This window comes from Lethenteron reissneri, chromosome 69 (assembly GCF_015708825.2).
Source record: "Lethenteron reissneri isolate LAM-NWPU_2019-01 chromosome 69, ASM1570882v1, whole genome shotgun sequence".
Lineage (NCBI taxonomy): Eukaryota > Metazoa > Chordata > Hyperoartia > Petromyzontiformes > Petromyzontidae > Lethenteron > Lethenteron reissneri.
Window position 1 is genome coordinate 810,229 of NC_083847.1, and position 14,196 is coordinate 824,424.

A 14,196-nucleotide genomic window follows, 5' to 3' on the forward strand; every position below is an offset into this window, starting at 1 on the left:
TGTTGATCCGATTATGACAAATAAAGCTTCTTATCCGATGACGTCAGATTTCGTGACTTAAGTTTACATCACCATGCGATGACTACGCTTCACCACCAGATAGTGAACTCGTGCTATCGGTGTATCGTGCCAACCAAAGTGAGAATAGTCCGACTGTGAATCCTGCACCATTGAGTTGAGTAAAGTCACATTTATTTCAATCTGATATATCAGATACAACCATGCTAGATACAAATGAACAAAGTTCAGATCATACCCAGATGAATCAAGAGTGGATTAAAAAAGACAACTCAGACTACTCAGATTAAACCAGGTACAAACCAAATCAAAGAAAATCAAATCGATATAAAAATGCAAAAGTATAACCCAATTGGATCAAATTCAGATTGTCCAATTTAAAGCTAGAGTTGCCACCTGTCCTGACTTTGCCAGGATCGTCTTCTAGTTGAGGTATCTGCCCACGGAAATCCGTAACTCTTCCCCGGGGAGGTTCAAAGTCACATACAGTACATCACCAATTACAGTATTCGGCAGCTTTTGGTGGAAGCTGGCGCCGGATTTTCCATACGCTGGATAATCACATCATGATATAAAATAGCTAATTTATGCACATTATTGCATGACATACTGATTTTAGTTATTTTGCATGTAAAAGTTAGTGTATTTACTGTACCTTACCACTCCAATCTCGAAGACTGCATGGGGAGATGTACGTAGAACTATGCTCTTGTTTCAACAACATACATGTGTTTGACGATCGCTGGACTGGGACAGCCTTTGGAGCAGTTTTACCGGTTTCACCGTATTGGCCCCAGACCGCCAGATAGTGTTGGAAACTGGATAATCGCGCGCCGGATAATCGATACTGTACTTTCGAGTCAATTGCATATCACTTATATTGTGCCTTCAATCAAAGATATTTACGTGAATGTCTCACCTCTTCTGGAATTGTGAGATTACCTTCTTTTTCCCTATGATATGTCTCGATTTTTTTGGTAACTCAGAGAGTGATAACCCTACTTTTTTATTACCTGGAGGTTTTCCTTCACTTAATAATTGTTTAAAATTGGATTCAGCTCTAAATGCCATTGTGGACATCATTATTGTACAGCGTTGTGGGATGCAATCAGCATGAATTACGCTATATATTACGTGAAATTAGTATTATTATATAATAACTTTAACCCAAATCAGTCAGTGGATACATTCAGGAGCAGAGAGAGAGATATGTGGGCCTTCAGGGCAGGCTGTCCCTCAGGCGCAGGTCAGTGGCGGCCATTTTATCTTTGTAGTGCTGCTCAAAGGCCTCCAGCTGAGCAGCAGAGAAGTGATTCCTCCAGTCACCCACCTCCCCTGCAAAGACAAAACAAAGACACAAATGCCCCGTATAGCCTTAACAAACTGTGAGGTGAGTGCTGTTAGGCACCTATAAAGACACACGAGGGCATGGGTGGCTAGCACCACGCCCGACCGGCCTTTGTCTTCCTAGTGCCAATGTTTACGCATCGCACTAGGTACTCATTTAAGTCGACTTAGGGGGAGGCCCAGGGCCAGTTCAGATAATCATCACCGATGTTGGCCGTGAGCCGGAACTTAACTCGTGTCGCCGGGGCATGGTGCTGTAATTCGTCATTGGGTTGTCTCAATTTCGTCACCATCAAAAACCGCCATTCATCACTAAGTTGGGTCACCAGCAATTGTGCAAGGCTTTGTGCACTTTAAGTCCACGCGAAGTGTTGAATGCCCGCTGGCAGGAGGTCAGGGGACAGACCCAGGTGACATAGGTTGATTGATTGAGATTATTGGCAGATGCACCACCTGTGCACCCTACTGTGCCAACTTGCTGTGTTTTAGCTGTCCGGTGTCTCGCTCGTTGTTGTGAGCGTCACACCTCTGACCTCCGTTGTTGCTGGAGGGCAACTTCCTCCAACTGCCCAGTAGCAGCCTTCACGAGCCTCCTGCTCCACACCTCTGGTATTAATATCATCCCCATCACTACTACCACCACCTTCATCATTGTTACCGTGTCTCCCGATTGAGCCTCCAAAAACGTTGGGATCTTTACCCTTGCGCATGAAGGGCGACACGGAGTGGTCCATGAAGTCGGTGGGCACGGTGCTGTAGTTCGTCATGGGGTTGTCACACATCACGGGGAAGGAGGTGAGCTTCACCACCTCATGCAGCTGCTGTTCGGACAGTGGCCGCTCCAGGAAATCGGCGATGCGGGACACCTCACGCATGGGGTCCTCAACACACGCAAGGGAGGAAGAAGGGGTGCGGAAGCTTTATGCTCACAATCAGTAACGAGACTGTGGGATTTCGATTTAAAGCTTTCGTGACTGCAGGGATTCATCTTCTTGGTTCTTTCGGTAAAGTCACGTAGAAGGGAAATAATAAAATAATAAAAATACAACAGTCTCCTCTGATAATAACATAATGAAAATTAAACATAATAAAATACAATTGTATTTTATTACGTTAAATTATTATTTTTTTTATTATTTCCCTTCTACCTGACTTTACCGATAGAACCAAGAAGAGACTGTGGGACTAAATAAATTGGGTCCCCAGGTATTGGATAAAGACACACAGCCTGCCCCAAAGTGTGCGATCCAAACGTCGTGGGTTTTTTTGCTTTTAATTTTTATTTTAGTTTTATCTATCTACGTGATTTTACCGAAGGAACCAAGAAAATGAATTCCTGCAGTCACGAAAGTTTCAAGTCTACATTAATACAGGACTAAAGAAGGTCCTTGGAGACGTCCATTTTGTAGAAGTAGAAACTTCATTTCTATCGTAACGTATTTGCAGTTCCGAGTGTAACAACCGCCACACCCGTAATAACTACGACTCTCTGCAGTCCCGATGGTTTGTTCATGACCAGTCAGCGCCGATAGTTTCCACAAAGTTGTTCACAAACAGTCTTCCCCGATGTCGTCCACCTTGGTTATCGATTAGTCCCCGAGCAAGTGCTCCGACGCAGGCCTCACTCTCCCATATATACTCGCTCGCCCCCCCCCCCCCCCCCACTCTACTATACCACGCGTGTTCTTTATTGAATAACTAGCGGTTAGTACCCTTCGTTGCCCGGGCGAAAAAGGCAGACACACATGTAGTTACACACGCAAATCCATTGATACACACACATAGAGTTACACGCACAAATGGACTCACACATATATATGTTGGACTCGTACTCGGGTTGTCTTTCTCGTTTATTTGCTCTTTAAAGTCCACACCTTCTCCTCATCACCGCTCCGTGTCTCCCCATTCGCTCCGTCACGCCATCTGCCATCAACGGCGCTCTATGTCTCTCCGTTCTCTCTCCTGCTCTCCCAGAGTCCGTCACTCCGCTGCTACCCTACTCTGTATCTCTCGGATGCACTGCTACCACTGCTACCACTCACTCTACGTTCTCTTACTACCGTACTCTGTCCTATCTCTCTCCACTGCTACCGTTATCGTATCTTCTCCACTTACTCCTGCTCCTCGCTATCCCGGGCAGCATCACTCCAACTCCTATCCAGACTCCAGCTCTAACCAAGACTCCCGTCTCTCTCTTGCGCTGTGCCTTTTATCCCCGTATCAATTAGTCCCTATTAATTATATCACCCCACGCTTTACCCCTCGCCCCCAGGCACCCAGCCTCACGTGGCCTTGTTATTCCCGCCTGAGCGACGCCAGTCTTTAAGCACTCACCCTCTTAGCCAATCACCGGCCTGTGTCCTCGGTTACCCCTAACACCTGTCACCCATCTTAACGACGTCCTCCTCACGCCCGACAACAACAACCCCGTCCTCAAATACCCCCTACTGTACACTGCTCGCTTGCATAGCAACAGACCCACAGAACGTGTGGCGCGGCATATTCCAAGTCCTACATATACATAGACTGAACAACAACAACCGTCATTCGCCACTAAGTGGCGGTGACGTCACGACAACGCTTGTGCCAGGCTATGTGCACCTTGAGGCCACGTGAAGTGTCGAACGCCTGCTGTCAGGAGGTCACGGGGCAAACATAGATGGTACAGGTCGACTGACTGAGATGACTGGCTGATGCACCACCTGTGGCCCCTACTGTAGCAACTTTCTGTGCTTTAGCCACCCGGCGCTCCGCTCGTTGTTGTGAGCGTCGCTCCTCCGCCCTCCGTTGTTGTTGGAGGGTGACTGCCTCCAACTGGCCAGTAGCGTCCTTCAGGAGCCTCCTCCACAGAGGCCGATCTTGACACGGCTGGTACCAGTTATCCGCAAGTGGACTCAGCTCCAAGTCCTCCTGTAGCACATCACTCCATGTCTTCTCCAGCCCGTGCCGCGCCCATTTAGCCCCCTCGATCCGGCCGAACAAAAGCTGTTTAGGCATGCGGTGGCAGGCCATGTGGGCTACATGACTCAGGAAACGCAGCCTTGCCTGCCGGAGGTCACCGATGGGACTTTGTCCACATCTTTCAAGGACTTGTGAGCTCCTCACACAATGCAGCCTGGTTAAACCCAGGATGGATCGTAGGCAGGCCATTCTAAATGTTTCTAACTGGCGAAGATGTTCCATTAGGGGGGTCCAAGTTTCGCAAGCGTAGAGAAGGGAGGGAATGACCGTGGCCAAGAAGACCTGAAGCTTCGTATGGAGTGACAGACCAGGTAGCTTTCACACAGCGTAACGCAGCCGATGAAAAGATAATGGTGCTCGACTGATTTGAAGTGAGACCTTTGCTGTTAAACCGGAGCCGGTCATTAGCACACTGGCAAGGTATGGGAAACTCTCCACTGTCTCCACAACTGCCCCATCACCAATTGGGAGTTGTGGGGGTGGAGTGTCCGATAGTACAAAATAGCCAGGCAGGTGCTTTGTTTTGGTGGGGCTGATGGTAAGGCCCCCACCTCTTGGTGGCAAGCTCCAGGTTCAGCAGCAGCACCTCGAACTCTTCCTCCAAGTGAGTAGCAATTAGCAGATCATCGGCATACATAACTAGGGGTCGGCACGGTTTGAACCGACTCAAACTGGTTTCAAATTGAGCAAACCAAACGAAACCAAACCAGCGACGACTGAACCAAACCAAACCAAAACCAAACCAAACTAAGCTAAACCAAACCTCTTGAGTTGGCTTGAACCGAAAAGATGCGCGGCAAACAATATTCGCATTCAATACAAATATCAAGTGTATTAATCGCTAATTTCTACGCAGGCTTTCTTCATATTGAGATTCACTAGCAAGTACTGGACGACGATGTCGTCCACAGCCATCTCCTCAAGCTTGGCACGCCCAATGTCCTTGAACGCAGTGTGGTAGTTCAATGGCAGTGAAACCCCAACACTAGGCAACATCCGCGCCCACGAGCGCACACACATCTCGGCCTTGAACGTGCACTTGTGCAGGTTTGGTCGGTCGAGAAAGGAGCGCTTGGCGGCCGAGTTTGCTCTCTCGGAGGGCACGGACGACGCCGGGATAGGCAAATAGTCGAGGGCCACGCGTCGTAGGCGCGGGTACTTGCCGCCGTACAGCTTCCACCACTCGACGACGTCCATGCTCAGGTCCTGAGTCGGCTCAAGCAGGAAGCGGTCGACCTCGGAGGCGGCGCCGTCGTGAGCGTTGGGCGCGTAGACCATGTCAAAGAGGATGTTAATGCCGCCACGCGGCGCCGCCTTCGGCGCCGCCTTCGGCGCCGCGTCCGTCGTCAACGCTGGGTAGCGCTGGTTGAGAATGTCCGTCATCATGTCCTTGATATTGCTGTACTCGGCCTTTACAACCAACCAAACTAGTTTGAGCCGGTTCCACCCTGTCCGAGCCAAACCGAGTCGGTTTTCGTAGCCCCAAACCAAACCGAACCAGTTTAAACAGAGCCAAACCAAACCGATTTGGTTCGGTTCAAACCGCGGTTTGGTGGTTTGAGCCAAACCGTGCCGACCCCTATACATAACGTGGTTGAGCAATAGGGTGCCATCCCTTGACCGCACCCGGGCATCGATCAGCCTCCCATTGTATCTGTAGCAGATGGGAATTCTTCCGGTACAGGCATTGAAGGCTTGACGAACTACGTGGTCCAAATATATGTAAAATAACGTGGGAGCCAGAGGACATCCCTGTTGCACCCCAAGGTGTAAAGGAAATGGCTCTGACTCACGGCCACGTAGTTAGACGCGGGGCCGCTCACCATCATGAAGGTCCTTAAGGATGGTAATCAGTGGGTCAGGCACTCGGAAAGCACGAAGAGCAACCCAGAAGCCAGGCCTACCGATGATATCATAGGCCTTGAGCAGGTCAATAAAGCACACGCATGGACTAAGATGCACACATGGACCTACAGACACGCAAATAAATGGAGTTACACTGACTAACATGGAGGCATGCACACACAGCGACTAACACACACGCACATATGGACTCACACACACACATAGACATGCACTTGAGATACACACACATGGAGTTACACACACATATATGGATGTACACACATACAGCGACTCACACACACACCGACTCACACACAACAATACGTGGACTCACACACACATTGACGTAAACACACATATGTACATACACACACACATGGACTTACACGCACACAAATGGACTGACACGCACACTTGGACTGACACACGCATAAACACTTTGACATACACAGACACATGGGGCGTTGTCCGTTAGAAAAAGACAGACACACACATGGAGTTAAAGACACGCATGGCTCTACATGCACACACATATGGACTCAAAGACATACACATTGACGGGCACAGCAATCCCCGATGATGGCACAGCTATCAGTATGGCAGTACTACGTATGAGGAAATAGCGTGACGTGAGCGATGGAAACAATAGAAATTTATCGAAGAAATATTCAGAAATCACAGACTGGCAGCGTCATGAAAGACAGCAAAAAAGGGAAAAATGAGCAACGTAAAAATCCAAAAGGAGTTTTGTGCACACAAACATAATGATTGTAACATCTGTCAACTTGTTTCATAATTGTAAACAATGAACCTGTATTGTTATCTGCACACAATATCTGGCAAGGGATTTGTTTAATAATAATAAGCAATGAACGTGATTAATGATCTGCACACAAACATTATTATTGTAATGTTTGTGAACTAATGTGTTTAACAATAGTAAACAATGGACTTGAGTTGTTTGCGTTAGAAGCAAGAAACTTTGTACTTACCATGGCCATGTTGAGGCCTTGTGCCATGCGTAGCCCCCGTCCTGGCGAGGCGGTGGAGTAGGCACATTGCCAGGCTAGGGGCTGGGCCGCTACCCCCCCCCAGCATCCCCCGCGCGTGCAAGAATAATGGTATGTAAGCACTAAAATATTTTTATCTACGGAGTCTGTACTATAAATTGGACGCATCGTGTTAGGGGGGGGCGAACAGGACATGACACTGTGAAGGAATATCCGCAGCGTTATGTGTCTATGTGTTGACTGTAAAACGCGTAAAAGGAAATGTCCCCGTGAGCTCGAGCTAACGCGCATCACTTGGTAGGGTCCGCCCCCCCCCCACGCAATTGGCGACACTTGGTAGGGTCGATGGCGTGCAATAAGTAAATAATTAATAATAGAAACGGCACAAATGCGTTAATTAAACTACTTTAAAGTTTAGGGATGGGAAAACGAAATAGCATATTCCCACCGCGGGGTTTAGGGCGTGCCGCCTGGCAAATAATTTTCTACATATAGCCCATCGTCCGAGAGCCAAATCCCCCGCAAGCGGTAGCGCGCGGAGACTTTTATATATAAGACTAGCTGTACTACCCGGCTTCGCCCGGGACTTGGATCCACCACGCCCGGCCGCCTTTGTCTCCCAAGTGCCGATGTTAATACGCCACACCAGTTACTCGTTTGAGGCTGAGTCGACCTAGGGGAGGTTCAAATAATCGTCACCGGTGGTGGCCGTGAGCGGGAATCGAACTCGGTTCGCCGGGTTGGTAGCGCAGCGTAGCGTTAAGCACTACACCCACCGCTCCTCACACACCACACACGCACAGACACACACACAGACACACGCAGACACACACAGACAGACACAGACAGACACACACACACACAGACACACAGACAGCACGCTAAGCACTACACTACCGCTCCCCACACACCACACACGCACACACACAGACACACACACAGACACACACACAGACACAGACAGCACGCTAAGCACTACACTACCGTTCCCCCTACACAACACACGCGCGCGCGTCCATAGGTACACATACACGCGCTTGCTGCAGACACACACGACTTTCAGGGTGCGTAAGGCAGTAAACGACTGAAATAATAAAGCGGCAATGCTGTGCGAGGAACGCCTTAGACCAGCAACACATTTGTGTAATGCGAGCGTAAACACACAAACACATACAAACACATACACACACATACATACACACACATACACACAAACACATACACACACATACACACACATACAAACACACAGACATACACATACACACAAACACACACATACATGCACACAAACACATACACAATACACACACACATACATGCAGACACACAGACAGACACGTAACACACATACATACACACACATACATACACAGAAACACATACACACACATACATAGACACACACATACATACACACAAACACATGCACACACGTACATACACACATACATAGAGACACGCAGACATACACATAAAGACATAAAAAAAAACCCACATACATACACACACACATACACACAAACACATACATACACATACATACACACATACATAGAGACACACAGACATACACATAAACACAAACACACATACACATGACCCGGCTTCGCCCGGGACTTGGATCCACGATGCTCCGCCGCCTTTGTCTCCCCAGTGACGATGTTCACACACGACAGCAGTTACGCTTTTGAGGCTGAGTGGACCTAGGGGAGGGCCAGGTCCGTTTCAAATAATCGTCAGCGGTGGTGGGCGTGAGTTGGAATCGAACTGGGGTCGCTCAAGCAGCTTAATGACTGTTTGTACAAAGAACATATAAAGAATCGATTATAATAACCAGGCAAGAGTCCACATTATAGACTGCCAGTACACGCACTCAGCTTCATAAGCAGGCTAGAGTGTACATGATAGAGTGGCAGTACGCTCACCGAGCTTAATAAGCAGGCTACAGTGTACATGATAGACTGGCAGTACGCTCACCCAGCTTAATGAGTATTTGTACAGTGAACATTAAAGTAATCGATTGTTGGCGCGTTGGGTTTAAAAGTAATATTAATAGCACACATTGTGGTGGGGGTGTAGTGAAGAGTAGGAAAAACTTTGATGAATTTACCTCAGAGTGGCGTGGTGGGTGTCGAGGCCTAGTAGCGTGCAAAGCCTGCGGCCTCGCCTAAAATTGTCGGCTTGGAAAAGGCAGGGTACGGGTGGCGTTCCTTCCCCCCCCCCCCCTAGCGCTCCAACAATACTGTGTAATGGCTATTATTTAATTAAATACGGAGCTTATGAAAGTGGCGAAGGCGTGGCTAGCCGTTGGCAGGGGCAACCGCCGTCCAATGAAACTGCAGCCCTTGGCGAAGGCGTGGCTAGCCGTTGCCAGGTCCAAGGAAAGCGGCGAAGGCGTGGCTAGCCGTTGCCAGGGGCAACCGCCGTCCAATGAAAGTGCGTATGGGCCAAAGTCCACACACACACACACAGACAGACAGACATGAACGATTTTATATATATAGATTACTGTGCATTCTGGCCATTTGTCTCCAGTTATCTCAACACAGACCTTGTAGTACTTTCTCTGTACATTCCCTTACATCACCCCTGCCCAATGAGAAACATAGCCATTCAGGCTACAACTAAAATTTTGACAAGTTGACGATGGGATTTCACAAAGGAATTTTCCCTGGGAACATGGAATGTTTAACATTTAACTTCGAGGTCATAGTGTAACATTTTTCCTTGAAGCAAGGGGGGAAGGCATTATGATAAACAATTACCGCTGCATACGAAAGGTATGGTCCACTAAGCAAACCTTTACATTAACTACTCTGTTAAGGGGTAACATTTTAACACAAGGTAATACCCAACCAAAATGTACTCTCGTTATTCTTTGGGTCTTTCGGTAAAGCGACTCTCATGTCCACTGCAATCCATCAATGTGTGTGGTTGAATGAAACGTCCATCCCAGCGACGCTCCACCCTGGTGCTTTCTTGGATGACTCCATTGGCCTCCCCCATCCTGCTGATCTTCATTGGGATCATTCCTGATTTTTTCTTGTGAAGTCTCACGATGTTTCTCGGAGATGCCTTTGTTGTTCCGAGTTGACTTCACCCTAGCATCCTCTTGCGATGTGGCCCAGACTCCTGCAGTGGTAGCAGTTGATCTTCGCGTGATCCCGGGTCCCTTTGTGGGTCTGCCGTGGCTGCTGCTGTTGATCACGACTTTGGCTGTTGATTTCCCAGATGGCCGCTGCCATCTCCAAGATCACCTGAAGATCGTTACAGACACTAGACCTGGTGGGGGCCGCGGTTGTCACTGCGCCTGTCGGTTCATTTGGTCCTCTGGCTCCTCTGCTCTCCATCGTTTCTGTCACCTGTGTCACCACCTGAATTGGCGCTCTTGCTTCTTTGTATGATCGGAGGCATTTGACGAACCACATCGAAGTCTGGTCACTCTCTGGCACAATCGGTAGCACAAGGCCACTCCCTTGGATGAGGCCTTGCATTCGCTCCACCACCAGCGCAAGCCAGGCTGCCTTGTCCATCCGCAGGAATGCCACATTTGTGAGCGCCAACAAGGTGTTACGTTATGCCATCGGCGACTCATTATCTCCTCCACGTCGTGATGAAAATTGCTGCCTGGCACTAAACGGAGGGCAGAACACCTCTGCCATCTCGTCGTAGGCCTGTCACAGCATGGCACGCTGACTCTCTATAATCATGTAGAAGGCCATCATCGCTCCATCATCGAGCACCATGGGCAGTGCTTGAAGGGCCTTCTCGCTCCACCCGCTGACTTTGACGGTGACCTTTAATCTTTTAACAAACACTGCCCAGTCTCCTCCGGTAGCCTTAAATTATTTCAAGGGTCCCATCCTTCATAGGCGTTCTGCCGGACCTCGGGTTGTTCAGTCGAGGTCCATGGTGGTAGATCGCGCGACTCATCTTTGGCTAGGATCACCTCTGGACGTAGCTTCTGCGTGGTCAAGGTGGTAAAGTTTGTGATGCAACTCGTGACAGCGGCCGGGTCTGTTGTCTCAGTCCGCTGTGCTGCAAGGGTGGCGACAGCTGCATCCCTGGAGCTTTAGCTCACCACATCAAGTTCAAGTTAATTTGTTAGGTGTAGCCCTGTGAGCCATTCGGCTCTTGAATCGGGTGCGACTGCAACAAACAAAAAACAAAAACATAAACAAGAAAACATCTTAAAGTGACTATATGTGACTAAGTGCAAACAGAAAATCCAAGAAAAGACAGCAAAATATTGCAAAAAAAGCAGCGTACACCAACGCTGTGTGCAAAAATCCCAGTGGGATGCAAGTCAAACAACAACAACCACAAGACAACTTAGATTAAGGCCATCAGTCTAACTCTGTACTACAACAAACAAACATGGCCAGGGGAAGTGACGGCTCCATCTCCAGGCCGTCAATGTTGACTCGGCGCTCTGTGGGAATCAGCTGCTGCTCCGGCTCGGTGACATCAAGGATCGGCGGCTGCTCAAGCCACGCAGCATCGGCTGAATCCCCGTGTCTCTCCTCGATGATCACCATCAGTAAATGATCAATTGCAGAGATAAGGCGGTCCAGTCTCTTAACTATCTGTCCCCAGCTCTCCTATCTCGGCGATTCTGGTTCCCTAGTCTGTGGCGGGGCCTACACCTCCTTTGGGAACGTAGCTACCAGCGGGGTCCTGCTCCCGCTGGGATCTGGGTCTAGGGGACCTGGGACGCTTAGGGATGATGCCTCTTCCTCCAATAAAGCTCCTCTCGGGGTCTTCTTACAGGATACCGTAGACTGAATCCCACTGCTGCCAACAGTGTAAATGTAATAAAGGACTTCGCCGACACACTGCTGGGTCTCCGTCTCTCTTTATTCCCATTGACGCTCGCACTCCGCTGGTCCTGACAGTGGACCGGCTGCTCCTCGCGCATGCCCCGCATGCGCTCTCCCGTCAGTCGCACCGCTCCCCCGCTCCCGCACACCACTGGCCGACGGTGTGCTCTAAGCTCCTCCAGCCACGTGGCTGATGACGCGGATCCCCACCGGCCACCCAACGTGGTCCAGCTTCGTGACTCCACCAACTGACCAGAAGCCCTTCCGGGATCCCACCTATATTCCCTTCACCACGTGACCTTGTCTCCTCCCTCTCACCACGTGATTCTGTCTCCTCCCTCTCACCACGTGACCCTGTCTCCTCCCTCTCATCACGTGATCCTGTCTCCTCCCTCTCACCACGTGACCCTGTCTCGTCCCTCTCACCACGTGACCCTGTCTCCTCCCTCTCACCACGTGACCCTGTCTCCTCCCTCTCACCACGTGACCCACCCTCTCACCACGTGACCCTGTTTCCACCCTCTCACCACGTGACCCTGTCTCCTCCTTCTCACCACGTGACCCTGTCTCTTCTCTCTCACCACGTGACCCTGTCTCCTCCCTCTCACCACGTGATCCTGTCTCCTCCCTCTCACCACGTGACCCTGTCTCCTCCCTCTCACCACGCCGTTCACCGAACCTTCCAGATCCCGACCTCCACATAGCGCCCCGCTGGCTTCGCCCTTAGGCTCCGCTCCTGCTCTCTTCGCATCCGATTGGACCGGAGGTGAGCGGCGGACCTTCACATACTCCCCCATACTGGGCCCTGCCCCCAATACCCCGGGCCGTATGATTGGCCCAGAGCCGAGCAGCGAAACCCCGCTTACGCTCGCATTACATAAAGAAGCTTATTGGAAAAGTAAAAGTTGTAGAAGTATAATCTTAATTTCTATCGTAACTTATTTACAGTTCCGAGTGTAACAACTGCCACACCCGTAATTACTACGGCTCTCTTCAGCCCCGATGGTTTCCACCAAAGTTGGTCACGACAAGTCGGCTCCGATGTCGTCCAGCTTTGTCGTCAATTAGTCCTGGAGCAAGCGCTCCAACTGCGCTCCTCACTCCCCCTCATATACAGTGAGGGAAAACAGTATTTGATCCCCTGATGATTTTGTACGTTTGCCCACTGACAAAGAAATGATTAGTCTATCATTTTAATGGTAGGTGTATTTGAATAGTGAGAGACAGAATAACAACAACAAAATCCAGAAAAACGCATGTCAAAAATGTTATAAATTGATTTGCATTTTAATGAGGGAAATAGGTATTTGACCCCTCTGCAAAACATGACTTAGTACTTAGTGGCAAAACCCTTGTTTGCAATCACAGAGGTCAGACGTTTCGTGTAGTTGGCCACCAGGTTTGCACACATCTCAGGAGGGATTTTGTCCCACTCCTCTTTGCAGATCTTCTCCAAGTCATTAAGGTTTCGAGGCTGACGTTTGGCAACTCGAACCTTCAGCTATAAATTGATTTGCATTTTAATGAGGGAAATACGTATTTGACCCCTCTGCAAAACATGACTTAGTACTTATTCTGTCTCTCACTGTTCAAATAAACCTACCATTAAAATTATAGACTGATCATTTCGTTGTCAGTGGGCACACGTACAAAATCAGCAGGGGATCAAATACTTTTTTCCCTCACTATTGGACAGTGCCCGCCCTCCCCCGCTCTACTATAACACGTGTGTTCTTACACTATGAAACCTCCCTTACCAGTGGCAAAATATAGTAATAGGTTTTTACCCTTTCAACTGGTACAAAAACTGACACCTTTATACAAGGCATCATGTTTGCAATAACCACAACACATGCAGTCAAAATGCAAACAAAAATAAACAACTCTGATGATGATAATGATATGCAATGTCCTTGAAGTTGATTGGTCCACACCCGAGACAGCTTTTCTTAGAGCCTAATCTCAATTGGTTTTGGACCAGATGACGCCAAAAGGCGTACAACTCAAAGACAGCGCACTATCAGAGTATTGAGAGCTCGTGGGAAGCATTTACACTGAGACCTCTTTTACCAGTGGCAAAATATAGTGATAGGTTTTTACCCTTTCAACTGGTACAAAACTGACACCTTTATGCAAGGCATTATGTTTGCAATAACCACAACACAAGCAGTCAAAATGCAAACAAAAATAAA

At 48.9% G+C, this 14,196-nt stretch overlaps 1 protein-coding gene across 1 annotated transcript in view; it reads right to left on the reverse strand.

The window, feature by feature from the left end:
• Window positions 1-306: 306 nt before the first annotated feature.
• The window catches only part of LOC133360608 (sulfotransferase 1C1-like), a 29,829-nt gene continuing 15,939 nt past the window's right edge, over window positions 307-14,196 (reverse strand). The window contains exons 7-8 of the mRNA XM_061579400.1: window positions 2,066-2,246; window positions 307-1,353 (exon numbers count right to left, since the gene is read on the reverse strand). Coding sequence (XP_061435384.1) covers window positions 1,238-1,353; window positions 2,066-2,246 — 297 coding nt within the window. The 3' untranslated portion in view covers window positions 307-1,237. The remainder of the gene's footprint in view (window positions 1,354-2,065; window positions 2,247-14,196) is intronic.